The following is a 23,835-nucleotide window of genomic DNA, read 5'->3' on the forward strand; positions in this document are numbered from 1 at the left end:
ATTCTAACAACCTCTTTATGATCAAATATGTACTTTCCCATTGCATTGCTTGATCAACAAGTGCTCCTTTTCCTGCTCACCTCCTAAGAATAGCATCACTTTTGGGAGTCCTTGCTGCTATTGCTGCTTGCTTAAATTTAACAATGAGATTTTAGCATTTGATGCATTTTGCAGCCATGGGCTCCTTTTTCTTGTTGTGAATTATGCTACAATAATGTCATCTATGAGCTGAAGAAGTAACTAAATGAATCATTTTAATGAATAATCCATCCATAATATCACATCCATTCTCCTCCTTATATTTATTAATATGTCTATCAAATAGAAAATAACTAAATATTAATTTAGAAGTCGAACAAAAATCATCGTTATATTTTCAAATTTTCACAGGACAAGTTTCGATGGTTTTATCGAACCATCATCCTCAGATAAGAAAGACAGGACTCCTGTCCAATCTGTGTTTCTTATCTAATAACTATATTTTATCTCGTTCATTTGTGCTTTTGTGGCTGAGGATGATGGTTCAGTAAAACTATCGAAACTACTCCTGTGAAAATTTGAAAATATGATGCTGATTTTTGTTGTTTGACTTCTAAATTAATACTTGTTAGTCGTGTTATTGTATCTTAACTAAATATTGTTAATATATATAGTCCATAAATAAAAATAACTCAGTTCGGTCATTAATTTTCTTTTCTTTCAATTTACTTTAATTTCATTTCAAATTGAAACTTCCCCCCAAAAAAGCTGGAGTCTGAGTCGATGTGTTTTTAGCAACTCCAGCTCCGACTCCTTTTACTCAAAAATCTGCCTAACTCTGATTTTGACTCCACAACCTTGCATGTATGATAGATAAATATTCATCAACATCTTCAATTTTTGTTTTACATATCATAAATTTCTTACTTTCAGTCGAAACTAATCCTCAAATTCAAGAAGCGTTTTCATTGAATATAGAATTGTATTCTTCATTAGAATTTTCCATTTGTTTGAAGATAATCTGAAAGCAATATTTTTTTACTTGTATTGGTAAAACAAAATTCATACTTATTAACATTATTATAATCTATTTTTGGTTATCGTAATTCTATCAGTTCTTTACTTAAGAAACTGCCTGATATTATAAATATAAATTAAGGATCATTATAATGACAAACCCAGTGTGTTCCAGGACCTCTAGTTACATTTAAATTATTGATTCCATTTTCAAATTTTTTAATCTTTTTTAGGTAATATGTCTGATATTAAAAACATTTCTGAATCCGTTTTCATTTCTTGCATTTCTTTAATCGTTTAGTCGGATATTCCCATATATTGGTTGTTAAACTCCCTTCCCTCTAGTGTCTCCCCCCCCTCAAGTCCTGAACATCCAGATCCATCCGTGCATTCAGAAGTTTGAGTATTCCTTTTCCTAAAAGTTTTTGAGCTCTGTTAGAGCCTAAACCACTTACTGTTCCTGATCATAATGATATTATAATAGGTAATACAAAGAGTTGGAAACCTCCAAATACCTCTAGGTTTTCTTCCTGAAATTTATCTAAGATTTTGAAAAATTCTGGACTTTCTTTCAAATATGATTTTTTAATATTTGAATATGAAGCTTTTTCAGTTACAAATGTCCAATTTTTTAATAATTGAAGTATTTGTGGTACTTTTGATTTAAAATAAATCATAAGGTGATTGAGAATTTCTGGTTTAATTTGATTTAAAATATCTTTAAATAATGCTCCACCTTGTTTGGCTTAGTTGACCCTGAATTTTTTAGACTGCATGTTTGAGTTTTATTTATAGCAATTCTTTTTCCTTCATTAATTTGATTAATTTTTTTTAAATACATATCATAATTTAAAGTTTTAGATTTATTTATTCATAACAATATTTCTTCTATATTCTTAATAGCTGATTTTAATTTACTAATCTGCCCATCACTCAAATGAACTTTCTTCTTTGTATAATTTCTTATTTATTAGAATGAAAATACTTAGAGAAATTCATTACAGTAATGTTTTACATCAGCATCAGTCATGGTTCCATTGCTATATTACTTAATTAAATAATTTCTTTGATTTATTTCCATTACATATTTTATGTGTTAGTATATCCAATTCGTCTATAACCTTACTTCCTTTCCCCCCTCAGTTGACCCTCTTGCTACTGAAGAATGTTATTTAATTTTTTATGTATAATTTCAAATTGTCAAAAATGTGTTGATTATTAGTTTTTCTCCCTTCATATTCTTCTTTTATGTCTTTATCTTTTTTTTTTTTTTTAATAGCAGCTCCAGATATGGCTAATTGTTTTGCTTCTTCCTTTTTTATTGTTACTGCTTTTTTTATTACCTTATTCAATGTTTCAAAATGCATATTCAAAAATTTATTTTGTAATTTAAATCCTTTGTCTTTAATAAATTTATTTATTACCTTCATCAATAAAGGGATGTAATATATCATCTCCTTTAAGCTTAGTGTGAGTACCTGTTGTAGATTTTTCTTAAAACAATTTCTCTTCTTATCTTTCAAAACTATCTGCATATTCTAATGTAGATATAATTATTGATGATTGTAATAGAGGAAATAAAATATTTCCAATAGCTTCTTGAATTTGGTTTTTAATATTTTTCTGTTTCTTTAGTAACAGGTTTATGAAATTCCTTTAAAGTTTTTTTGAAGGCTTAATTTTTCTTTTAATTGATCTTCATTACTTTTTCTTATTTATTTAACTAATTTTGTTTTTCTAATTGAGTCTTTTATTTGTTTTCTAAGTTTTCAATGCCTTTTCTAATTTATTCAAATTTATTTATTTAATTAAAATTTTGCTGATAGAAAAATCCAGTTTTTTTAATTGGTTGTAAATTCATTCTGAATAAATGCGATCATCAAAAAAGAAAGAATATCCTCCTATATTAGAGGATAGTGAAGATGATGATGATTTTACAGACCCAGATCAACATCCTTTATTTCCGGTACACCTTTGCAATTGTTGAATTTGCAATTGTTTGCAATTGCTGAAGAATCAGGTTCAGGTAAAATAATCATTACAATAATATTAATTAAATACAATAATTTAATTAATTAATTTTGATGCACTGTGTATACATGTGCAAAACATATTGATGAATCTAAATATTTTAAACTACAAGAAAAATGTATCTGTTTGAAGATATTGATAAAGAATATATTCTCGAAATTATTAAATCTAAGAAACTAAACAAGAAGAAAAAGAAAGAAGTGTTAGATTGGTATGAAAAAGTATATATAAAGGTATTATTTACTTCAGTTTTAAATAATCCATCACTTAAAAATCCTGTTATTTTTTGTGATTGTATAAGTGAAAAAATTCAGAAAATTGTGGTGGATATCCATATTAGAGGTAAGGAAAAAATGCATCTGTTATTTATGTAGCATAGGTTTATTATATTGTGCTTAGAGACAAAAGACTAAATATATATACAGTGGTGGTCAAAATTGTGGACACTTTTGGAAATTTTTATGTTTTTGAACTTTGTATGCTTATAGAAAACGTTACGTTTCACAAAATGCAAACTTGTATATATAATTTTAAAGAGAATTTATTACTGAATTCAATGCAAAACACAAAATTCAATTATTTGCAATGCAAAAAAAGTTAAACAATAATAGTTATCGATATACATTAGATAGTGATGATTGCAGTGAGTTATCAGTACTTAGTAGGGTACCCTTTATTTTTGATTACAGCTTCACATCGAAGTTTCATTGAGCTGACAAGAGTTTTAAGCTCTTCTTTCGTTATTACATTATGCCAGCAAACAATTATAGCCTCAATTAGTTCCCTTTTATTTGATGGGCGCCTCATTCGGACAAGAGTTTTCAAACGGTGCCACAAATTTTCGATAGGATTGAGGTCAGGACTGTTTCCTGGCCATGACAACAATTTAATGCTCTTTGTACGAAACCACTCTTTCGATATTTTGGCCATGTGGCAAGGAGCAGAATCCTGCTGAAAAATAAACGAAGCATTGTTGGGAAAGAGGTCTCTGATGGAAGGTAGAAGTTTTGGTTCTAGAATAGTGTCAATGTATTTTCTGGCATTCAGTGTCCCATCAATGACATGAAGGCTACCATTACTATCTGCTGACATGCATGACCAAATCATTACACTAACTGGGTTCTTCACAGTTGCTTGAATGCAGTCAGGATGTAGCTCTTCTCCTATTCTACGTCTTACATATTTTCGCCTATCACCACCGAATAATGATATCTTAGTTTTATCACTCCATATAACATGTGACCACTTATCATCTGTCCAACTAATGTGTTCTTTTGCCCACTGTAGTCTTTTTTTTTTTTTTTCGTTGCTGAAAATTAAGGCTTTTTTCGTGGAATTCTACCTCTCAGTCCAACATCTGTTAATCTTCTTCTGATTGTTCTTGAACTGGCAGAAACACCAGCATCATTCAGATCACTTCTGATGGCCGCTGATGACATTTTTCTATCTTGGTGACATAGTCTTTTTATTCTTCTGTCATCAATAAATGTGGTGCACCTTTTTCGGCTTTTACCTTCTTTGTTTTTTATTGAATTTGTCTCCTGATATCGTAAACAAAACTTTCGGACTCCAGATGTAGTCACTGAACCACCCACCTGTCTTGCAATTTCAGCATAGGAAAGACCACTTTCTCATAACACAATAATATTACATCTCTTTCTAGGTGTCCAATCTACTCTTTTATTTGATGTCATTGCTTCTTGACTAAATATTAAAAATTTTTACAAAAATTCTTACTTGTAATTGCAGTGTATAAGAAACAGGTCCTCCTTCTACAGAACAAAGCAAAATAATGAATTGTTTCAAATGTAAACATGGTGTCAGCTTCTACTGGCAGTTACTAACATTTGGTTGCTTCTCAGAACAAGAACAGTGATTGGCCAGGAAAGCTAGACGTTACAAACCACTTCATAACTGTGTTTTTTATTTATATTAAAGTACATATAACTTTTTTTGTATTGCAAATAATTAAATTTTGTGTTTTGTATTGAATTCAGTAATAAATTCTCTTTAAAATGATATATACAAGTTTGCATTTTGCGAAACGTAACATTTTCTATAAGCATACAAAGTTCAAAAACATAAAAATTTCCAAAAGTGTCCACAATTTTGGCCACCACTGTATATATGATATGAAGAAAGTTTTTTAAAATGAACAGGATTTTCTAATGTTAGATTTTTTTTTTAATAAAAAACTGAAATACAGAAGGAATTTCAAACTTATATAAATAGACAGCAAAGCTGAAGCTTGAGGTTTATCTGGTATTACTGTTCCTTCATTTTCAGCTTTGAGTTTAACTGTGATATTTGCTGAAGCTGTTAGAAAATGATTAAACATAACAGAAAGAAAATGGAATGTTGAAATGGAAAGCTGTGCCAAAAGTAAATTATGATGACAATAATAAATCAAATGTTAATGATTTTGAAATAAAACTCAGAAATGAAAATGTAGATATTCCTGAATGCCCTAAGTTTAAGGATAAACAAGAATGCATTGATAATTTGAAGAACAAAATAATATCCTTAGAAAATTGTATTAAAGTATTGAAAAATAGAGAAACGAAAAATTTTAGAATGTTCAGCAACAAAGAAGGTGAACAACATGTAGAAAGAAATTGGTATCGGAAATTAAAATCTCAAATAGCGAACATTCGGGGGGGGGGGGAAGAGCGCAAATCGGAGAATTTGGAAAAATGTCTAAAGCCTGTTTTTACAAATACACAGATTAATGCATTGCTGATAAAGAAGGAAAAAATCTGCACTAGTGAAGCTATTTCACGTTGCATTGTCATAAGAGCTCTGTCATTTTAAAGCTATGGTTTTTGGAAAGAAAAAAAATTGGTATTCCTTTACCTAGTATTAGCAAATTAAAGAAATGGTGCGCTAACTTTTAGTGTAGTCCAAGAATTCTGCAATTTCTTCAAGTAATGTTCATACTCACTTGAAGAAAGAAAGAGGTGGATATTTGAATTCTGTAAAAAATATGCATTCTCAGTTTTGACGAAATGCATATAGATTGAAAACTCTGCTGTGACTCTAAATTGCACCAAGTTCTCGGTTCTTTTCAAAACGCGCAGTTTGTTTTAATCAGAGGTCTTGTTTCGTGCTCTGTCTCAAATTACTGAGAAACCATGTTTTAGATAAATGATTTGTTTTAGAAGATGGATCTGTTTCAAATTTTTATATTATTAAAGAGGTTTTAAATAGAGATTGAGAAGAAATCATATTGTGTCACAAACTAAAACCGAATTATTTAATGGTCCAAAAAGTCGCTCCAGAGAAAACATTATTTTCAAAAAGTACCGCAAAAGGTATACTCCATCCCACAGGAAATCAAAAAGCATCTGACTTTTATGAGTTAATTGATAATATCTCTGGTATTATGAATAGTACCGACAAGAATAACAAGTATTTAACAAACTAATTTTGTTAAGTACTTGTTAAAGTTATTCTTATTGTATCCTTTGTAAGTAATTATTGATTCAATTTTGTGCTAGATTAGCATTCTAGATAAAATATAATAGTATAAAACATCAAAATTGGCATAAAAAGACCTGCCTCCTTTACTCACATTTTTGAAAAATTAAATAACTCTTTTGGTACTGTAAGTAAAGCTATTTTGCCAAAATTAAAGTAAAAATCTTACATATATTTTTTTAATTGTAATATAGATGTAAGTATAAATTACAAAATTATTTAAAAAATATCTGTTGTTATATTGAATCGGAAGAGAAATATGCTGATGTAAAATTTACAATTAGACAACATAATGTTGTAAAAAATGTAAAATTTACAATTAGGCAATATGGATTAGCAGAAATTTTGCCATATATGTCATATATGTTTGAAACTATGTCAATGTAAAGTTTTTTTGAGTGAATTTAAATAGCTGCTATTATAGTTATCTTAGAAGCAGTATAAAAATTCTCACAGTTAGCATGCAGATAAAGAAATGATTATAAATAAATGTGCGTTAAATAAAAAAAAAACCTGCAAATAAAAAATAAATAAATAAATAAACAAAAACCTACGGAACTTTATGTTAAAAGAGTAGTGCATTTTATCTATTATTTTTAGATTGAGTTCTTTTACACACAGCTCATTTTAAATACTTGTTAAAAAATGCTAATTTCTAAGCTGTGAATTGCATCTCCGCATTCAGTGTCATCATGACTACGTCATCACTTCAAACTTTCTGCTTCAGTGGGAAAAGCTCTATGAGCTAGCCCTTCTCTTCTAAGTCCTGCTAAATGTAGTAAATATTTTTCATAATCATCTTTTTAAATATATGTAAATAGTAACCTGTCGATAACATAGGTAAATATTTACATTTACGGAGAATTTTTTTTGCACTAAAATATCATTTAGTCACAAAGTAATTTGCATTATAGAAATATTAAATAAAAATACGCAAGTACATTTGGAGAATACATGCTAAAGGCTTTGCTCTACTATCTGATTAAAAATTAATTAATGTTAATAATAGATTTCATAACACATTAAAACGAAGCCAATTTCACCTCTTTCATTTTTTGCTTTTCAATTAGCGTTGATAATGAGTAGTAGAATTTTGTAAACGTTTGCAATGACTATCATGAAAGTATTATTGTGAATCATCAGCATTATTATTTAATGTCAATTACTCAAAAAATACTGAAAATATTTTAAAATGGTATTTATTTATTTTGGAATAATAACATGTATTCTTGCATTTTAAAAGTATATGCTCTGATACTAATTTATCTTTATGCAGAATTTCATGGTTTATTTTATATAGTAAAATTTAGTAGTCTAAATTAGTATATAATAATATATAATATTTTATGTAGTAGTCCAAATAATTATCTGAAAAGTGCATGAATTATGCTGCAAATTAAGTGAATAATAACCCAAGTAATGATTCAAAATGTTATTTTTGGTAGGAATAATATGAATCAACTTGCATGATTTTTTTCCCTATATAGTTTGGTTCGATAATCCCCTGCACGAATTGACACGATATGACTGTTACTTTTCATCATTTATTTGCTTTCTGGTCAGCTTTTCTTGCTGATACAAGGATTGCATTCCTATTCAAGTGCCAAACCCTTATAAATGTTCGTAAACAACAAAATAAACAAATTGCACTCTTATTCACGGAGGGAAAACGTTTCTCAAGTGCAAAAATAAGATTATGAATTATATCCCTACCTTTTCAAAAAGAACAAAACATTTTCCGTTTTCATTATCATTTCAATCGAAACTGATGTTGGGACAGTTAGTCTCTCCTTTAGATAATAAAAATATCCAGATTGAGTTGTTAAGAATATCTAAGACTTTTTTTGATTTTCACCCAAAGTAGGATCTTTACCTTTCACACAATATGCAATATAATCTGCCACAGAAGCGAGCGAGTTTTGTTCATATGCCAATATATATTTCATTGAATCATAAATTTTGGTTTCTCAAGGAAGTGACGTACATTCATCATAGATGTCTTCGTAATTAATTGAATCATCTTCGTATGAGGAAGACTGAAAAATCTGAAGGAAAAGCTGTTTCTAACAGCACTTTTTTCAAGTATACTTCAACCTCTTCACATCATCACTGTCATTAGCATTTATCGTTAGAGACAATTTAGGCTATATGTTTGCCAATAGCAACCTTTTCAAGCGAATTATTACATCTGATGGCAGCAGAAGGTCATTAAAACACCCTAGACCCCGAATCTGGCTAACTTTTTAATACATCTTGAGTCAGTCTTGATGTTTATGTCAAATATGTTTTGAATATATGTTTCATGTTTCTTAGTTTTTGATTTTTTTAAATTTCTTTCCTCAGTTTCTGAACTTTTTCTAATATTAGTTTTTTATTCTTTTTAAATCTTTTTCTTTGCTGGGAGATAGTTTTAAATGCTGCTTTCTTTCAGTCTATAAAACAGAAACCTTATTCTCAAGATCTGATAATTTTGTGATTAAATCATTCACAATTTTTTGGAGGTTGAAACAATTACAACATTGCTGACTTATATATTATTTTCAGTGAACTCCTCGTAGCTATTATTCTTATCATTTTGAAATTCCAGACATGCCTTTTTAGGGCTTAAATTCTGAATCTTTCAAATGCAGTTTGTAATTTTTTTCTTTTTTGTTGCCTTTGCTGCCTTGGTATATTCTGATAAATAACAAAGTCAGGAATACTTAAGTTGGAATAGCAGTTGTTTTCGGTACCTTTTTTGTCAATAATCCTAACAACCTATTTTTTATATCATCTTCATAATCAGATTCAGTCAAGTGATTACTACATATTCGAGCATTCTTTGTGTTGACAATATCCGCTCTTCGACACCTATGTAACCATATGTTGACTGAATGTTTATGCATAGAAATTGGTGAAATATGACGTGAATTTCTTTCGTATTATGATACGTATTACTACTGGTAGCAACGGCACATGATACCATTTTTTCAATGATTTCTCATTACAAGCACTTCCTAAATTTCTTTCTACTTCTCATTACACACTAACAAAATCCATTTAGAAATATCATCAGTTATAATTTTTAAGTTTATATACATACACACATATATATATATAACCACACTTTTTCTGAAACTACGAACTAAAGCTTCAATCTTTCGTACTGAAGCTCTAGTCAGTTCGCAAGGGGACGAACCCAGTGACGTCACATAACATCCAGTATACTCCCCAAGAGGGTTCGTGTTGGCGTCGTTCTTCTCAAAGGGATGACCCAGCCCTTCTCTTTCTTTAGCTGTGACCTGAGGTAGTGTTGCAAATAAAAAGAAGAAAGCTATGGCTTTTGAAATTAAGAAAGAAATCATAGATATACATAAGCATGGTGTAAGACTGACGGAATTGGCGAACATTTACGGCCATTCGACATCGATTATTATGGACTATTCTGAAGAAGAAGGAAGAATTTAAGAAACTTGATGTGGCCAAAGGAGTTACCGTTATTTCCAAGCAGCATCCAAAACTCCTAGAAGATGCTAAGAAGCTGTTGTTGGTGTGGATTAATGAAAAGCAGCTAAAAGCGATTCGGTGTCGGAAGCTATCATTTGCACCGAGGCTAAGAATCTGTACTTGGACCTTCTCCGAAAAACACAAGATACATTGACTGAAGATGAGATGGTAATGAGATTTTTGGAGGTGCGGAATGGATTAACTGGATTTCCATTATTTTCAGTGGGAAAGTTTGTTTCTATATACGAGAAATTCGCTATACGAACTCAATGCTGGAACGAATTAAACTCGTATCTTGAGGTTCCATTGTAAATATTCTTTATGTATCTTAATAAAGGTGATGAGTTTAAATTAAAAGTTCTAACAAAGAAGGTAATTATTATTGTACCTTATTTAAAAATTGAAATGATAGATTGGAAACTTTTTTAAGCTTTAAACAGAAGTCATTCAACTTTCAAAAATTATCTTTAAAGTCAAAGAATTTTTACCCTAAGTAACTAGATATTAATTAGGGTAAGGTTTCCAAAAACAGTGTTTTAAGCGAAAATTGAAATAGAAATTTTGAAAATGAAGTCCACTGGGATTTGATTTCTAGGTATAAAAATTTATCTGAATCTATCATCTGTGAGTATAAAGATAGAGTTGTTGGGATAATATTTCAGCTTATCAAAAATTATCCAAACCATTTATGATTATGCATGAGAATCTAATTGAACTATTGTATCTAGATATAAAAAATTATTCGAAAAATTCATATTAGATAACATAAAAAATTATTGGGATAAAATTTATGAATATCAAATTTGAAATGATAAATTCGATTTGCAAAATTAAAAAAAAAATTAAATAAGAAATTAGTTTCTAGATATCAGAAATTATCAGAAAATACTATTGAATAAATGAAAGATTAAATATATTGGGAAGAACATCAAAATTAAAAGTGAAAATTTTTAAAATAAATGTGAAGATAAATTAAATTGGTGTAATCCAGATTCATATATACAAGTAACAGATAGTTTCATTAAAAGAAATTATAGGAGAATTTGTCGGTGGATCAGAAGAAATGCCGCATGACTGTTTGCCAGCAAATGCTCCAATGGTTGAATGTTGATCCGAACCTTTTGGAGAAAGTGGTTACTGGTGATGAGACCTGGGTCTACAAGTATGATCCTGAGTTGAAGCGTCAAAGCTCAGAATGGCACACTGCTTTCTCGCTGAAGCTCAAGAAAGCTCGCTTGAGCAAGTCGCGTGTGAAGGGCATGCTGATTGATTTTTTTTTTTTTTTTTTTTAATGGTAAGGGAGTTTTTGACAAGGAGATTGTTGCTCGTGGACAGACTGTCACTGGCGACTTTTATGCTGGAGTGCTCCGCCCCATCTGCCTGCCGATTAAGGGCCATTGGATTCTCCACCACGACAATGCACCCGCTCATACGTCGTGCGCCTGATCTTAGTCTTCCAGATCGTCACATTCATCCTCTTGGTTTACAGTCTCTTTATCTAAGGATATAATTTCAGCTTCTTTGAACCCTGCCATTATTGACGATGTTTTTACTGTTTTCCACACACTTCCTGCCCACTTTGCAATTTCTTCATAAGATGCTCTACGCATTTTACCGCTTTTGGTTCATGTATGCAATCCTTCACTCATCCAACACTCCCACCGCTTTCGGACTTCAGCTTTGAAGGATTTATTACCTGACAAATCTAACGGTTGTAAGATTTTTGTCAAACCACCAGGAATTATTGCTTCGGTCGTAGACAATTTTTGACATCTGGTTTTCACTGACTCAAAGAAATGAGCATGCATGGAATCCATTATCAATAACCCCTTTGGTTGGAAAAAAGATCCCATACGACACTGCCAAACTTTTTGTAGCCACTCATGCATGATTGTTTCACACATCTAGCCATTCTTGTTTGCACAAATAATTACGTCATTAAGAAAATCTCCCTTCGGAATAGTCTTTCGTTTAAAATTGATCATCAGCTTTAGCTTGTCACCGTTTGCGGCACAAGCTAACACACATGTAAATGACGTTCTTTCATGCCCCGTTGTAAACACAGATACAGTTTTTGCAGCAGTTTCATCAACAGTTCTGTTTGCAGGAGAGTTGAAAGCTAACGGTGTTTCATCCATATTTATTATCTGTGACCGAAGAATTTTTTTTTCTTTTCTTTTTTCTTTTTCTTTTTTTTTTTTGTTAATAATAGCTGTCACATATTTTAGAAAAGATGACTTTTTATCCTGCCGGTCCATTGGTAATTGTTACCCGACTGTTGTTTTAGTACGCACAGAAATATTTTTTCTTTTCATAAATCTGCTACACCTCCTTTGAAATCATTTATGTTCGTTCGTTTTGCTATAAATTTTGCTTGTAAGCGAATTTTTACAGTCGAAATTGCCATTCCCTTTCCTCATTACTCCTTTATCCAGTTCGCAAGGTCGTCTTCTAGATTTGGCCACCTTACAGTACCACTTCTTTTGGCTCGTTTCTGTTTTGGCATATTTTTAAGAAGTTCTTTTTCAGTTCTCCAACATCAAATACATCTGTCGTCCACTTCAAACTCTCGAGCTGCTGCTCGATTTCCAATTTGTTCAGCACGTGAAATTACATTAAGCTTAAAACCAGCAGTGTAGCTTCTGTGCCATTTAGGGACATTTTCAAAAATTTTCCGCTCCCTTCTTACTTAAAAACTATCCAACAAGTACTTGTACCCAAACTGATGGGATCTGTATCTGGCAGAATGCCAAGAAAAATCCATTCATGCTGAAGGGGAAATACGTCAGAGTTCGTTATTGCGAGGCAGGTGGAGTCGTGTCCGCCTTTGAAAAAAATTGCAGAAAAGGCAGGGGTGGGGAGAGGATGGGTCCTGGAAGATTCATCGAATGGCAGAGGAGAGAGACTATTCAAACTGATGAGAATGTTGATTTGAAAGGGAGAAGAATGTTATTGTTCTGAGATCTCGTTTAAGGTGAGTAAGGTATGTAGGTCTGTTCAAGGGAAAGAATGTAAACAAAATAACGTCCGTAAAAAGCAACTGAGTGGTCTTTTGTGTGGGAACAGCACCAGTCTATGCACAATGACAAGGCCATCCAAACTATGTACAATGACCATCATAGGAAATATTTTATTTTTAGTGCACCTAAACGCCGCACCCGCTGAAAATTTAAGTTTTAAACACGTAAACGCCGCGGCGTTTCTTCCGGAAATTACGGTAGATGTTAATGGTATAGGAGATGGACATTTTCTTACAAAATTATATTAGGAAAGATTTCTGTTAATGATATCGAAAATGGAAGGTAAAATGATGGTTTATTTATTTTCAGAGATTTAAAAAAAGACAAATACTTTGATTATGTAACAATGGAATAATTTATACGTTTTCAAAGGATAAATGTCTACCCTTCTGAATCCTTTATAAAATATATAATGTTTTTATTTTTTTAATCTCATTTTGATTTTATAAGGTGTGAAAAAAATCACTCTATTTTATATTAAAAAAACAGAAAAAGATGCCCTTCCTATCAGGGGGATCATAATAGAAATACAGTATAAATACTGCTAAAATCTAATGGATTTATAAACCGGTTTTGGGGACTCTGATTGTATCCCTGATTCTTTTCCAAAAATCTGTTTTATTTGAATTTTTTAAGTCTCATTTGATATTTTTCTTTTTTTAAAAAAACTTCAGATTTTTTTTTTTTGTAAATTTTTTAGGATCTGTCATATGTAAAATATATAAAAACTTGACATATATAAAACTTTGTTTTAAAAACTTGACATTAGACAGAGTCATGCATTTGGAATTGTGTCCAAGTTTGATCAATTTGACAAGTATGTGTGTGTTTAATAAGATAATAATAATTTTTTTCTTAATGTATGATACACGAGCTAATTATACTTTTGTAGCAAAAATATTTATTCATGGAATTTGGAAACATGTGGCAGTGATCCTTTTATTTTTGGTATGTGACACTAATGATATTTTTATAACTAAATTATTTGTTTTTAATGCATTTGGTTATTTTTTTTTTTTTTTTTTTTCAGTGATTTAGGCGAGCAGGTCACATCTATGATCCGTTTATCTTTATCTGTTTTAAACCGCCTTTTATTGCTGCGTAATAATGTGACATTAATGAGCTCAAAAAGGGAAACAACTCCTCTCGAAGCTGTTTTGTTTTCAACCCCGGGACATGTAACTCAGCCCCAAGTTGTACTAATGGTAGCACACTATGCATTTCAACGATATAACCCTCGCTTAGCCACTTTAGCTGTTCAGTTATTGAAGAGATTTGCAAAGGTGAGTTGTTATAGTTTTATCATCTTGCTGTGAATAACATTGGTTTTTCACAAATGTAGCTTAGAAATATTGCAAATTCAGTTTGAGGTCACTACAATAAGTCAAAATTTTTTAATAGAAGGTATTTTGACATTAGAAATGGTATAGTAGGGGATCTCACAAGAGGAGAATTTCATGGTTTCAGGGGAAAATGTGATTAGCTTGACTCCACCTGCTTCTTGTTGTGCCTTTAAAAATTATCTAAAATAAATTTATATGTATTTTTTTAGTTTTGGAAAGGGAGGGGGTAAAAGGAATGCATGGGACAGAAAGACTGAAAACTAATGTGCCTATAATATTGTTGAGAATTTTGTATATATGTAAATAATTTTAGTGAAATTACATGTGAAATTGTAATGTAACATGAAAAGTCCAAAGAGACCGAAGCTGTCCCAGAAAAATAAGATTACAGAGGCAAGTCTATTTAACAGTGAGGTAAATGGCTATCTCACTAAATTGGGGAGATATTGCCAAGCTGGTGATAATTTTGGTGACTGATTTTTTGTCACCAAATTTAGCAAGAAATCACCAAAAGTCTACAAGCTTAGTAATCATTTGGCAACATCTGAGTTCAGTCCTTGTATAACTGTAATTGGTATCATATTTGGATAACTGTTATTGATCTCTATATATATGTAACTGCAACCATATGCGGCTCTTATAAGTAACTTTAACAATATATGTCTTCCAGTAATTTCAAGAAGTTAAAGGTACTAGAAAGTTTTCAGCGGCCAGGTAAAAGCTGTATAAAATCAGAGAGAACATCAGCTCTCAGTTTTTCATTCAAAATTGACTTCAGAGTATTAAGAGTATTGCGAGCTTCGTCTTTTAGATGTACTTTGCATTGCAGTGTGTTTGTTTTCAGTCATTTGAAGTGTAACTACTGATTGTATTCTGTGATACTTAGAAGAGCTATAAGCAGGGTTGCCACGCTACCTGGAGAACCGGGAAAAGTCAGGGAATTCGAAAATTGACCAAAATATTCAGGGAAAAGTCAGGGAATTTAAGTATTTTTGTCAAAATCTGTAAAAGTCACAGAAGTTCATACAACGATCCAGCCAAAAAAAGCGATTTTTGCGCCGACGTCGGAAGAGGTAACTTTTTTGGCGAATTATGTATCACGTGAGTGTCATTCGGGTAGCTGGCATAGAGCCAATTTTCGCAGCTCCAATTTGATTGGCTTTTAGAAAGGCAAAGCAACTTTTGGTTTCCAATATTCTCGAGAATCGCATGTGCAGTGCATGAACTAAAGAAAGTACCTGTTCTCATATAAAACAAAATGGGTTTAATCCTAGTATACGGTACCATCGAGGTTAGAATCAAAGAATATGTATTGTAAAGAAGGAAAACCTCTCTGCAACAGACGTGGCTGTGGCTCCGTTCCATCATAGAGGGAAAACAGCTGTGCATGTCTGATATATCTGTTGCCAAAGCTCGAAACCGGTGTCGAAGTTCGAAGGTCACGTTATCAAGAGTTCATAAAATGAATATCGTTTAAAATTTCTTTAACCACTTGCGCTAAAAAGACGTGCCACGCACGTCAAGATGCTTTTGTCTCAAACCGCGAGCGACGTGAACACGTCGATAAGCATTTATCGCAAAAATGAAAATAACGTGGTGCACACGTCGCCTAACAACGAGATTGTTTATTTCTCGAGTTACAGCTCTGGATTGCACTCGCAGATGCGGAGCGACGTAAATGAGACACTTTACCGCTTGTTATATTGTAGCGCACGGCACCGCAACCGTGAAGTTTAGTCTTAGCGCAAGTGGTTAAACTCTAAAGGAAAAGAAAATATTTTTTGGCGCAAGTAAATTAATTCATGGATTAGTTATTTTCAGGGAAAAAAAAACAAAAAAAAACTACGAAAATCCGTTTTTAAAATTATTGCGAAAAATCCAAGAAGAAACGTCCTTTGATAAAACGTTTCTTCTTGGATTTTTCGCAATAATTTAAAAACAGATTTTCGTAGTTTTCTTTTTGTCAAAAAGCGTTTCTTCTTAACACGTGTTTCTCAATTTCCTGTACACATCGCGGAGAGGGAAATTCTGGCCGCTAGGTTCCGTCGCCAAATCCCTTGGCAAATTTTCCCTCCGCATTCTAGCGGCGTAATAGCATTTTACTGGTATGGAACCTTTTCTTCTTTACATAGACGTTCTTTGGTTAGAATAATAATGGGATTTGGCGACATCTTGATGCGCAGTAAACGGGTCATTTTGGTCTTGGCGACAATTTTCAAAATCGTGCCAAAGCCTTACCGTATACTAGAATTTTACCGCAAAATCTTTTTAAACCTTTTTTTTTTTTTTTCTTTTTAATAAATACCTTGCCGTTTTTCAGTAAAATAAAAAAATAGTAATCAGTCATCTAGGCTAGCCATGTAATATAACTATATTCGCTAAAATATCGTTGATTATTCTAATTCAATTTTTAAGTAATTATTTTTATGTTATTCATATAATTTAATGTTGCTTCTTCCCTCTAAATTTATTTATTATTAGTAAATAATATTTCCAAATTTCAGGAAATTTTCTCTGGCATAATCCTAAAATTAATTATAGCAGTATGATGACATACCGTCACGAAATTTAATGCACATATTTTTTCCTTATGTATGCTGCAAAATAAATATAAAATACCTCAATTTATTAAAATAGATTTCTTTCTTTCGTTTAGCTGCAGAATGTCTGCAAAAAAAGCCTTATTTTATTCCAGATTTGGCAGATTCTAATCTCTATCTTCAGTGGAGAAAACAACAACTATTATAATTATATTTGTGTTTTCAAGTGTTAAGGTGCCTTTTAAGAACATACCTCACGCAAATTAAATTTACCTAAAATCTAACCTAACTATTTAGCATTGCGTTGTGATTTATAAGGACCGGATTAGCCTCGTGTTGAACTGGTGATGATCATGAGTAATAATTAAATAAAACATACATTTGTTATCCAATGTATATATCTTAAATTTTATTAAGTTTCTTAAGTGGAAAACTAAACAAAATTATCAAACAAAGTATACCAAGAATAATTAAGAATAAATGTCCTCTGGGATTTATTAAATAATTAAGTGAATTTGCTACACAGTACAAGTAATACCATAATTAATTTACCTCTTAGTACAGCCAATGTACATTACGCGGATAGACTGGAATTTTCTTGAAACACACCTGGAAAACCTGGAAAAGTCAGGGAATTTCATTCTCCTATTTGAGTGGCAACCCTGTATAAGAGTATTCTTGTTGAAAGTTCCAGAACTGTAAAATGTTTCTTTTGGTAAAATAAATTTTATCAAGCTATCATTGGTTCTTTGTGCATTCAACCTAATACAAACCCATATGCATGCAACAATATATACATTGGCATTAAATCTAAAATAACAATATACTATGTATATATATATGTGTGTGTGTGTGTGTTACTGTGAAAGACCGAAACTGGAGAATGTCGACATTCACCGGTGAATGTCAACATGTACCAAATATGTCGGTGAAAGACCGAATATTTGGTTATATTCTTGTACATTCGAACCACCAGCAGTGTATGTCGACAATCACAGATATACTGTGGTGGAGGTCGAAAAGAGAAGTCGAGTTCAACAGAGGGGCGACTGTCTGTCGCCAAATCCTTTGCTTTGCTGCGATTGAAGTTATGTAGCATGTATTTTTTATACTGTGGAACACTGTTTGTCAGTCTTATGCTAAGTCGGATGGTATACGCAACTTTTTCTTAAATTTTGTTTTTTTTTTATCCGTTACCCTAATTTATGTTGAATGGATACTGCAGTGAATCATGAACTTTTCTTTGAAAAGTTAAATGCATTAATTGCAAGTTAACGAGAAGACAATTGTTTTTATTTTTCAAACACATCTCTCCTCACCTCCTTGTTACTCCTTATGAAGCTATGTTTGGCTTTAAACCAAGAAGAGGCATAGCATCGTCTTTTTTGCCTGGTGAACAAATCACAAATAATGAAACCGAAGAACAACTCTTAAGAAATTTCTAATACTTTTGAAACCGAAGAACAGATTGAAGAAACTGTTAATACTTTTGAAGAAAATTGTTGCCATACCGAAAATCATATTCCAAAGAAAAATATTGAAGAGAACCTGCAACCTACCACATCTTCGTATCAAGCCTGGACTGAACTACACAAATTAATTTCTGTGAAAAGATCAGCCACGAAAGAGAATCTTTTACTGCAAGCAATGAAAATGTTACAAACCAAAAAAAAAAAAAAAAAAAAAAAAAATGTTTCCTGCTCAAATTGGTGATACCATACTAATACAAGTCCCTGATGTCGTTCGTGGTCGTACAGACGGCCAAAATGTGTTGGCAGTTGTTGTTAGACTAGAAGACTCCGACTTTTATAAACTAGCAAATAAAAATGGCACTTTCAAGCTGCTTTATACTCATAATCAGTTCATAATTTTTAAAGAAAAGTTACTTTCCATAGATGAGATTTCTTCTCAAGAAGTGTCTCTGAGAAAAGCAGCTGCAGCTAATTCAAGAAGTGGAGGGCAAGGCTATACAAGCTGTCACTGCAAAAGGAAGTGTTCCACAATTAAATGCAGTTGTAAAAGCAAAGGACCCTTGTGCAATTCAAAATGTCATAAAAGTTTAAGTTGTTGTAATAAATAAGATTTCAATCACATAATTAAGTTTTTTTTTTGGTATTATTTTCCTTTCTCATTTAGAATGTACTGATTAAGTTCAAAAGTTATTTACATGTGATGTTACTTAAGCTTTTTTCATATTTTGACATATACAGTATAAATTCAAAAGTAAAAAAAAAAAGTTCTTTATTGGCTAAATTTAAAACGAAATGTTTAACATTTATCCAAGCACAACTGCTGTCATTATTAAGAAGTCAAGTAATATCAAGTAGCCCTTCTCGCGTTAGAATCAAAAGCTACATGTCACACAGAGAAAACAACTCTTCTCACCAGGGATTGGTTACTCCTCTCAACAAGACAGGAAAAACGTTACGTTACCCTTGAAGTTTTATGGCGCCTGAAATACAAAGAACAAAATGCAAATCTCTGATGTATTCAGCATTCACCATTAGTGCATGATGAATGTCGACATTTGCCGATTAAGTCAGAAATAAGCGTATTTGGCAAATATTTTGGACATGCACCAAACAACTGTGTGAATGTTGACATTCTCCAAATCTTGATCTTTCACAGTAATTATATATATATATATATATTAAAAACAAATTATTGTTTCTAATCTTGTTTCCCTTTTATACCATTCATGTATTGAATAGAGTAGTACTTTCAGTTTTCTTCAAGAACTTTTGTAGTGCATGTATAGTTAAGCTATTTATTATTGCAAGATTATTTACTTTTCAAATTCCTTTTTTCTCATTTCTAGTTTGATTTAAACAAAAAACTTGCAATTCTTATTTTCACTTACACATTTAGAGGCTACTAAAAATAATTAGTTTTATTTCAATGTAATCTTGTAATAATGCTAAAAATATTTTCAAAATTATTCATGAGTTGTGGAACATTTAGAGAATATATTGGAATATTTGAAGAAAATCATGAGATTAACATTTTTAACAATACACAAAATTAAATTATTGTCACCTAAACATTTAAATAATCAGTGGAATAGTAATGCGGGAAAATGCATCATTATACTGTGGATAATTATTGGCAAATTTTTTATTTAAGAGTAATGATAAAATTCTCAAGATGTAGCTAAAAAAAAAGCAAAGTGACACAGTTTTAGTCTAGAACGGAGTTAAGATAAATCTTCAATTTGTAAGAAGGTACAGTAACAAATAATATGCCTGTATTGAACATGCTTTTCATTGTAAAAGTATGATTCATTATTTGGTATGATAAAAAGATATAGGGGAGAACAAAAAAGTAATACACACTAATTTCGCCAGGAAAAAATTTGTTTTAGATAGACAAAAATAAAGCATATCATATATAGCAGAGCTATATATCTTACTATTTTTAAATCAAGATATCTGCTACTGCAAAACTATGTTTAGATTATTATTTTTATTATTACTACTACTATTATAAACTGCCGGAGTATTCTTTAATACATATATAGTTACCTACAGATGGTCAACTGGATTTCAGCTAAATTGAAGCTTTGGATCCAGTCAGTCTTTTTTGGCCATTAAAAAACTGCAATATTTTTATACGAGGGCCATCCAGGAAGTAGATTACGTTTCCGTCTGTGTCCGCTAGGGGCGGGGCTAGCGCGGCCATCTTGGGGTCAGAGCGTTGCGCAGCTCAGTCTGCATGTAGCCGTGCTAGTGAGAGGTTCGTGCTGTGCTCCGTTCAGATACTGTGACGGTTTGAAATGTCTGCGTTAATTGAAAATCCTGCGAGGTGCGCTCAGTAATAAGGTTTCTGATCGCAAAAAACTGTAAACCGATAGAAATCTATCGGCAGCTTCGTGAAGTGTATGGGGACAACATTATCACTGAAGGTGGAGTGGGTCATAAGATTTCAAAATAGCCGAACCAATGTTCACGACGAAGATCGAAGTGGGAGACCCAGCATAGTGACCGCCGAACTTCTCGAAAAAGTCGATGCTAAAGTCCGTGAAAATCGAAATTTCACAATAACGGAACTTTCTTTGAGTTTTCCACAAATTTCGCGAAGTTTGTTGCACGAAATCATCAGCGAAAAGCTTGGTTACCACAAGTTTTGTGCAAGATGGAAGGCAAGAAGAGGTAACGAAGTGGTTGAAGGCGCAGGCGGCCGAATTTTTCGACGAAGGAATTTCCAAGCTCGTACATCGCTACGATAAATGCCTTAATTTGTATGGTGACTATGTAGAAAAGTAGTATTTGAGTGTGGCTTTCATCTGTATATAATAAAATTTGTTTCCTATACTTTATTTTTTTATTCCAAAACGTAATCTACTTTCTGGATAGCCCTCGTACTATATTTCCAGATTATACCTGATCCTTTGAAATAGATCTCCAGTATAAGCTTGATGCTTGTAAACTTAAAAAAAAAAAAAAAACCTCCTTCTCCCCTCCCCAATCTTGTTTTGTATTTACTTATTATTTATAAATTACAACATAGTTAAGATCCTACTATGGAAAATCACTAAGCAACATATTTCAGTAAAAATGCAATCACATTCACTATATTTCATCAATTATAAAAGCGATTTTTAGAATTAAAATTTGCATTTAATTTGAAAATCAATTCAAATTGCAATACACTATATAGTTAAAAGTTATGGCTATTTATAGCTTTATACACTATATAGTTAAAAGTTATAGTTTATATTGGAATGCAAGGTTTAAATTATTTCTGCATGACACTATTTGTATTTAACAGTACATTCAATAAAAATGATGTATGTATTTTCGTCTTATTTTTCATTGCATAAATTATTTTGTATATAGGAGTTTCCTATGTCTCTGCTGGCTTGCTTTGGTTCTGAAGCAGAAGCTATAAGAGATCACTTCCTTGCTCGTCTCAGATCACTGTATGAAGACATCCGACTAAAAGTATCTATTTTAGAATTTCTTACAGTTTGTGTTGCTCAACAGCCCGGTCTGATTGAAATGTTTATCAATGTACAGAAGAAAGATGAAAAGACTTGTACAGTGAGTTAAACATATCTTACTCAGACTACAGCAGTATCCAAATTATTGAACATGAATAAAACTAATTAGTAATCCAGTGAAAAGGGATAACATGTTTAGCAAAAACTAGTTATTAAAATATATCCCATGAGCAAAATAATAATAATAAAAAACATGTCTGTGATATAGGTGCCGACATATTAGTGCACACTGAAATCAATATATACTCTCTCTATATATGTTTTTCTTTAAAATATATAATAAAACGATTTCCTCATAAAGGTAAGTCCCACTGGGACATGCAGATGCATAGTTAAAGAATTTTACAATAAAAAAAATATATGATGCTTGATAGTAAATAATGTGTTTTATGAAGTTCAAACAGTTAAATAATAATAACACTATTTTTTTTGTGCAATGTCAGATAATTTAATTTGAGCTTGTTTAATTGGGATTCTACTGTATTTCTGTTTTAATTTATTACTATATTTAATAGATTAATATTTTTTTATTTATCCATTTCTTAATTTTTGTAACAAAAGCATTTTTGGAATGAAAATTTGCATTTAGTTTAAAAATTGAATCAAAATAGTTTTTATGATCATTGATGTGCAATATACGCATGAGAAGTTTATTCTGGAGTGAAAAATAAAAGAAAATTAATTTTTTACTTATTTTCATAATAAGCAGTACTTTTGCTGGAAGCTGATATATTTTTTAGAAAATATTTTTTTCTGTTAGTATAAGTATGTGTTTTATGATTTTAATTTTAAAAAAATTCATCATATTTTTGTTATGAATGGATATTATTTTTGTTAACTGATATTTGCTTTCATATGCTATGATTATTGCATTTTTCCTCAGTTCTTTTATTTTAACAGGGTTGGTAGCAGTCCTTACAAGTGCTTATAAGTCCTTATATTTGAAAATAAAATATAAAGGCCCTTATAGGTGCTTACTTTTTCTTTAAAACCCTTATTATTTTGTTTTGAGTGCTTATTTTTTGCTTTTAGTGCTTTTTTTAATGAACGCGCATCCCCCCCCCACGGTACCAAAGCCGAAACTAAATAAACAACTTTTCTTCCTTATATGGAACGTCAGATGGTGAATCATACTCTCGGAAATAGCTTTTCCCCCTTTGTCTGCATTAACGTAACCTATGTTGTGTGCCAGAGTACAGACAGGTGCACGTCGTTCTATTGGTCAAAGAATTGCGAAAACGGTAGAAAATTCTGGTACATTCGGTATTCTTTTCCTCCCACCCAAATGCTACACACGTTTGAATTTCTATCAAGATTTTAATAATTTGCATTCTTGTTCCGCGTGGTCAGTTCATATTCGTGTTTATTATGATCGTTATGCTTATATTATGAGCATATGTATTAATATTTATAATAATATAGTTGCAATAACTTCTGAAGTATAGATAAACTTCCAAAAATGGGTGTGTTTTTACACAGATTAGCTTTCTAAGGAATAATATTTGGAATGGCTTAAATAAAAGGAAAGTACATTTTCTTTGGCAATACATTATACAGTACAGAGGTTGGGAGCTTCTCCGCAAAATCTCTAATATTGAAGCAGTGGACTTTTTTTTTTGTCACTGTCCAATCTGGATTGAAGAGGACTAAAAGTTTTTGCGGTCTACCCAACCCAAGTGAAGATTGATTCTATTCTGGAAATTTAATAGTCTGTTGAAAATTAAAGTCTCTTTTTTGTTTTCCTTTATTTAGTTCTTTATTCTCCAAATACCGGCAGGTGTTGATTAGGATTGCATAATATCACATATGGAAGAATTACGGCGCATGTATTGCGCAATAACGTTTGCAGTATTTTGCAGAGATAATTAATTTTGATGTTCAGTCTGAGATTTGTTTATGAACACTTAAAAGAGTTTTACTGTGTTTTCTAAGCAGAATATTTC

General features: G+C 31.5%; 1 protein-coding gene across 4 annotated transcripts in view; it reads left to right on the top strand.

The window, feature by feature from the left end:
* Nup188 (nuclear pore complex protein Nup188) overlaps positions 1-23,835 on the top strand; it is a 281,814-nt gene that overhangs the window by 159,583 nt on the left and 98,396 nt on the right. For all 4 annotated transcript variants that reach the window (XR_015042153.1, XM_085820546.1, XM_085820547.1 and 1 more), the window contains exons 28-29: positions 14,041-14,293; positions 21,729-21,932. Coding sequence is in view for 3 of the 4 variants with exons in the window: in XM_085820546.1 (XP_085676672.1) it covers positions 14,041-14,293; positions 21,729-21,932 (457 nt within the window). In the remaining variant the exon portion in view is untranslated. The remainder of the gene's footprint in view (positions 1-14,040; positions 14,294-21,728; positions 21,933-23,835) is intronic.

This window comes from Stegodyphus dumicola, chromosome 7 (assembly GCF_044657685.1).
Source record: "Stegodyphus dumicola isolate Sdum_Otavi_A_Nest chromosome 7, ASM4465768v1".
NCBI classification, from domain to species: Eukaryota; Metazoa; Arthropoda; class Arachnida; order Araneae; family Eresidae; genus Stegodyphus; species Stegodyphus dumicola.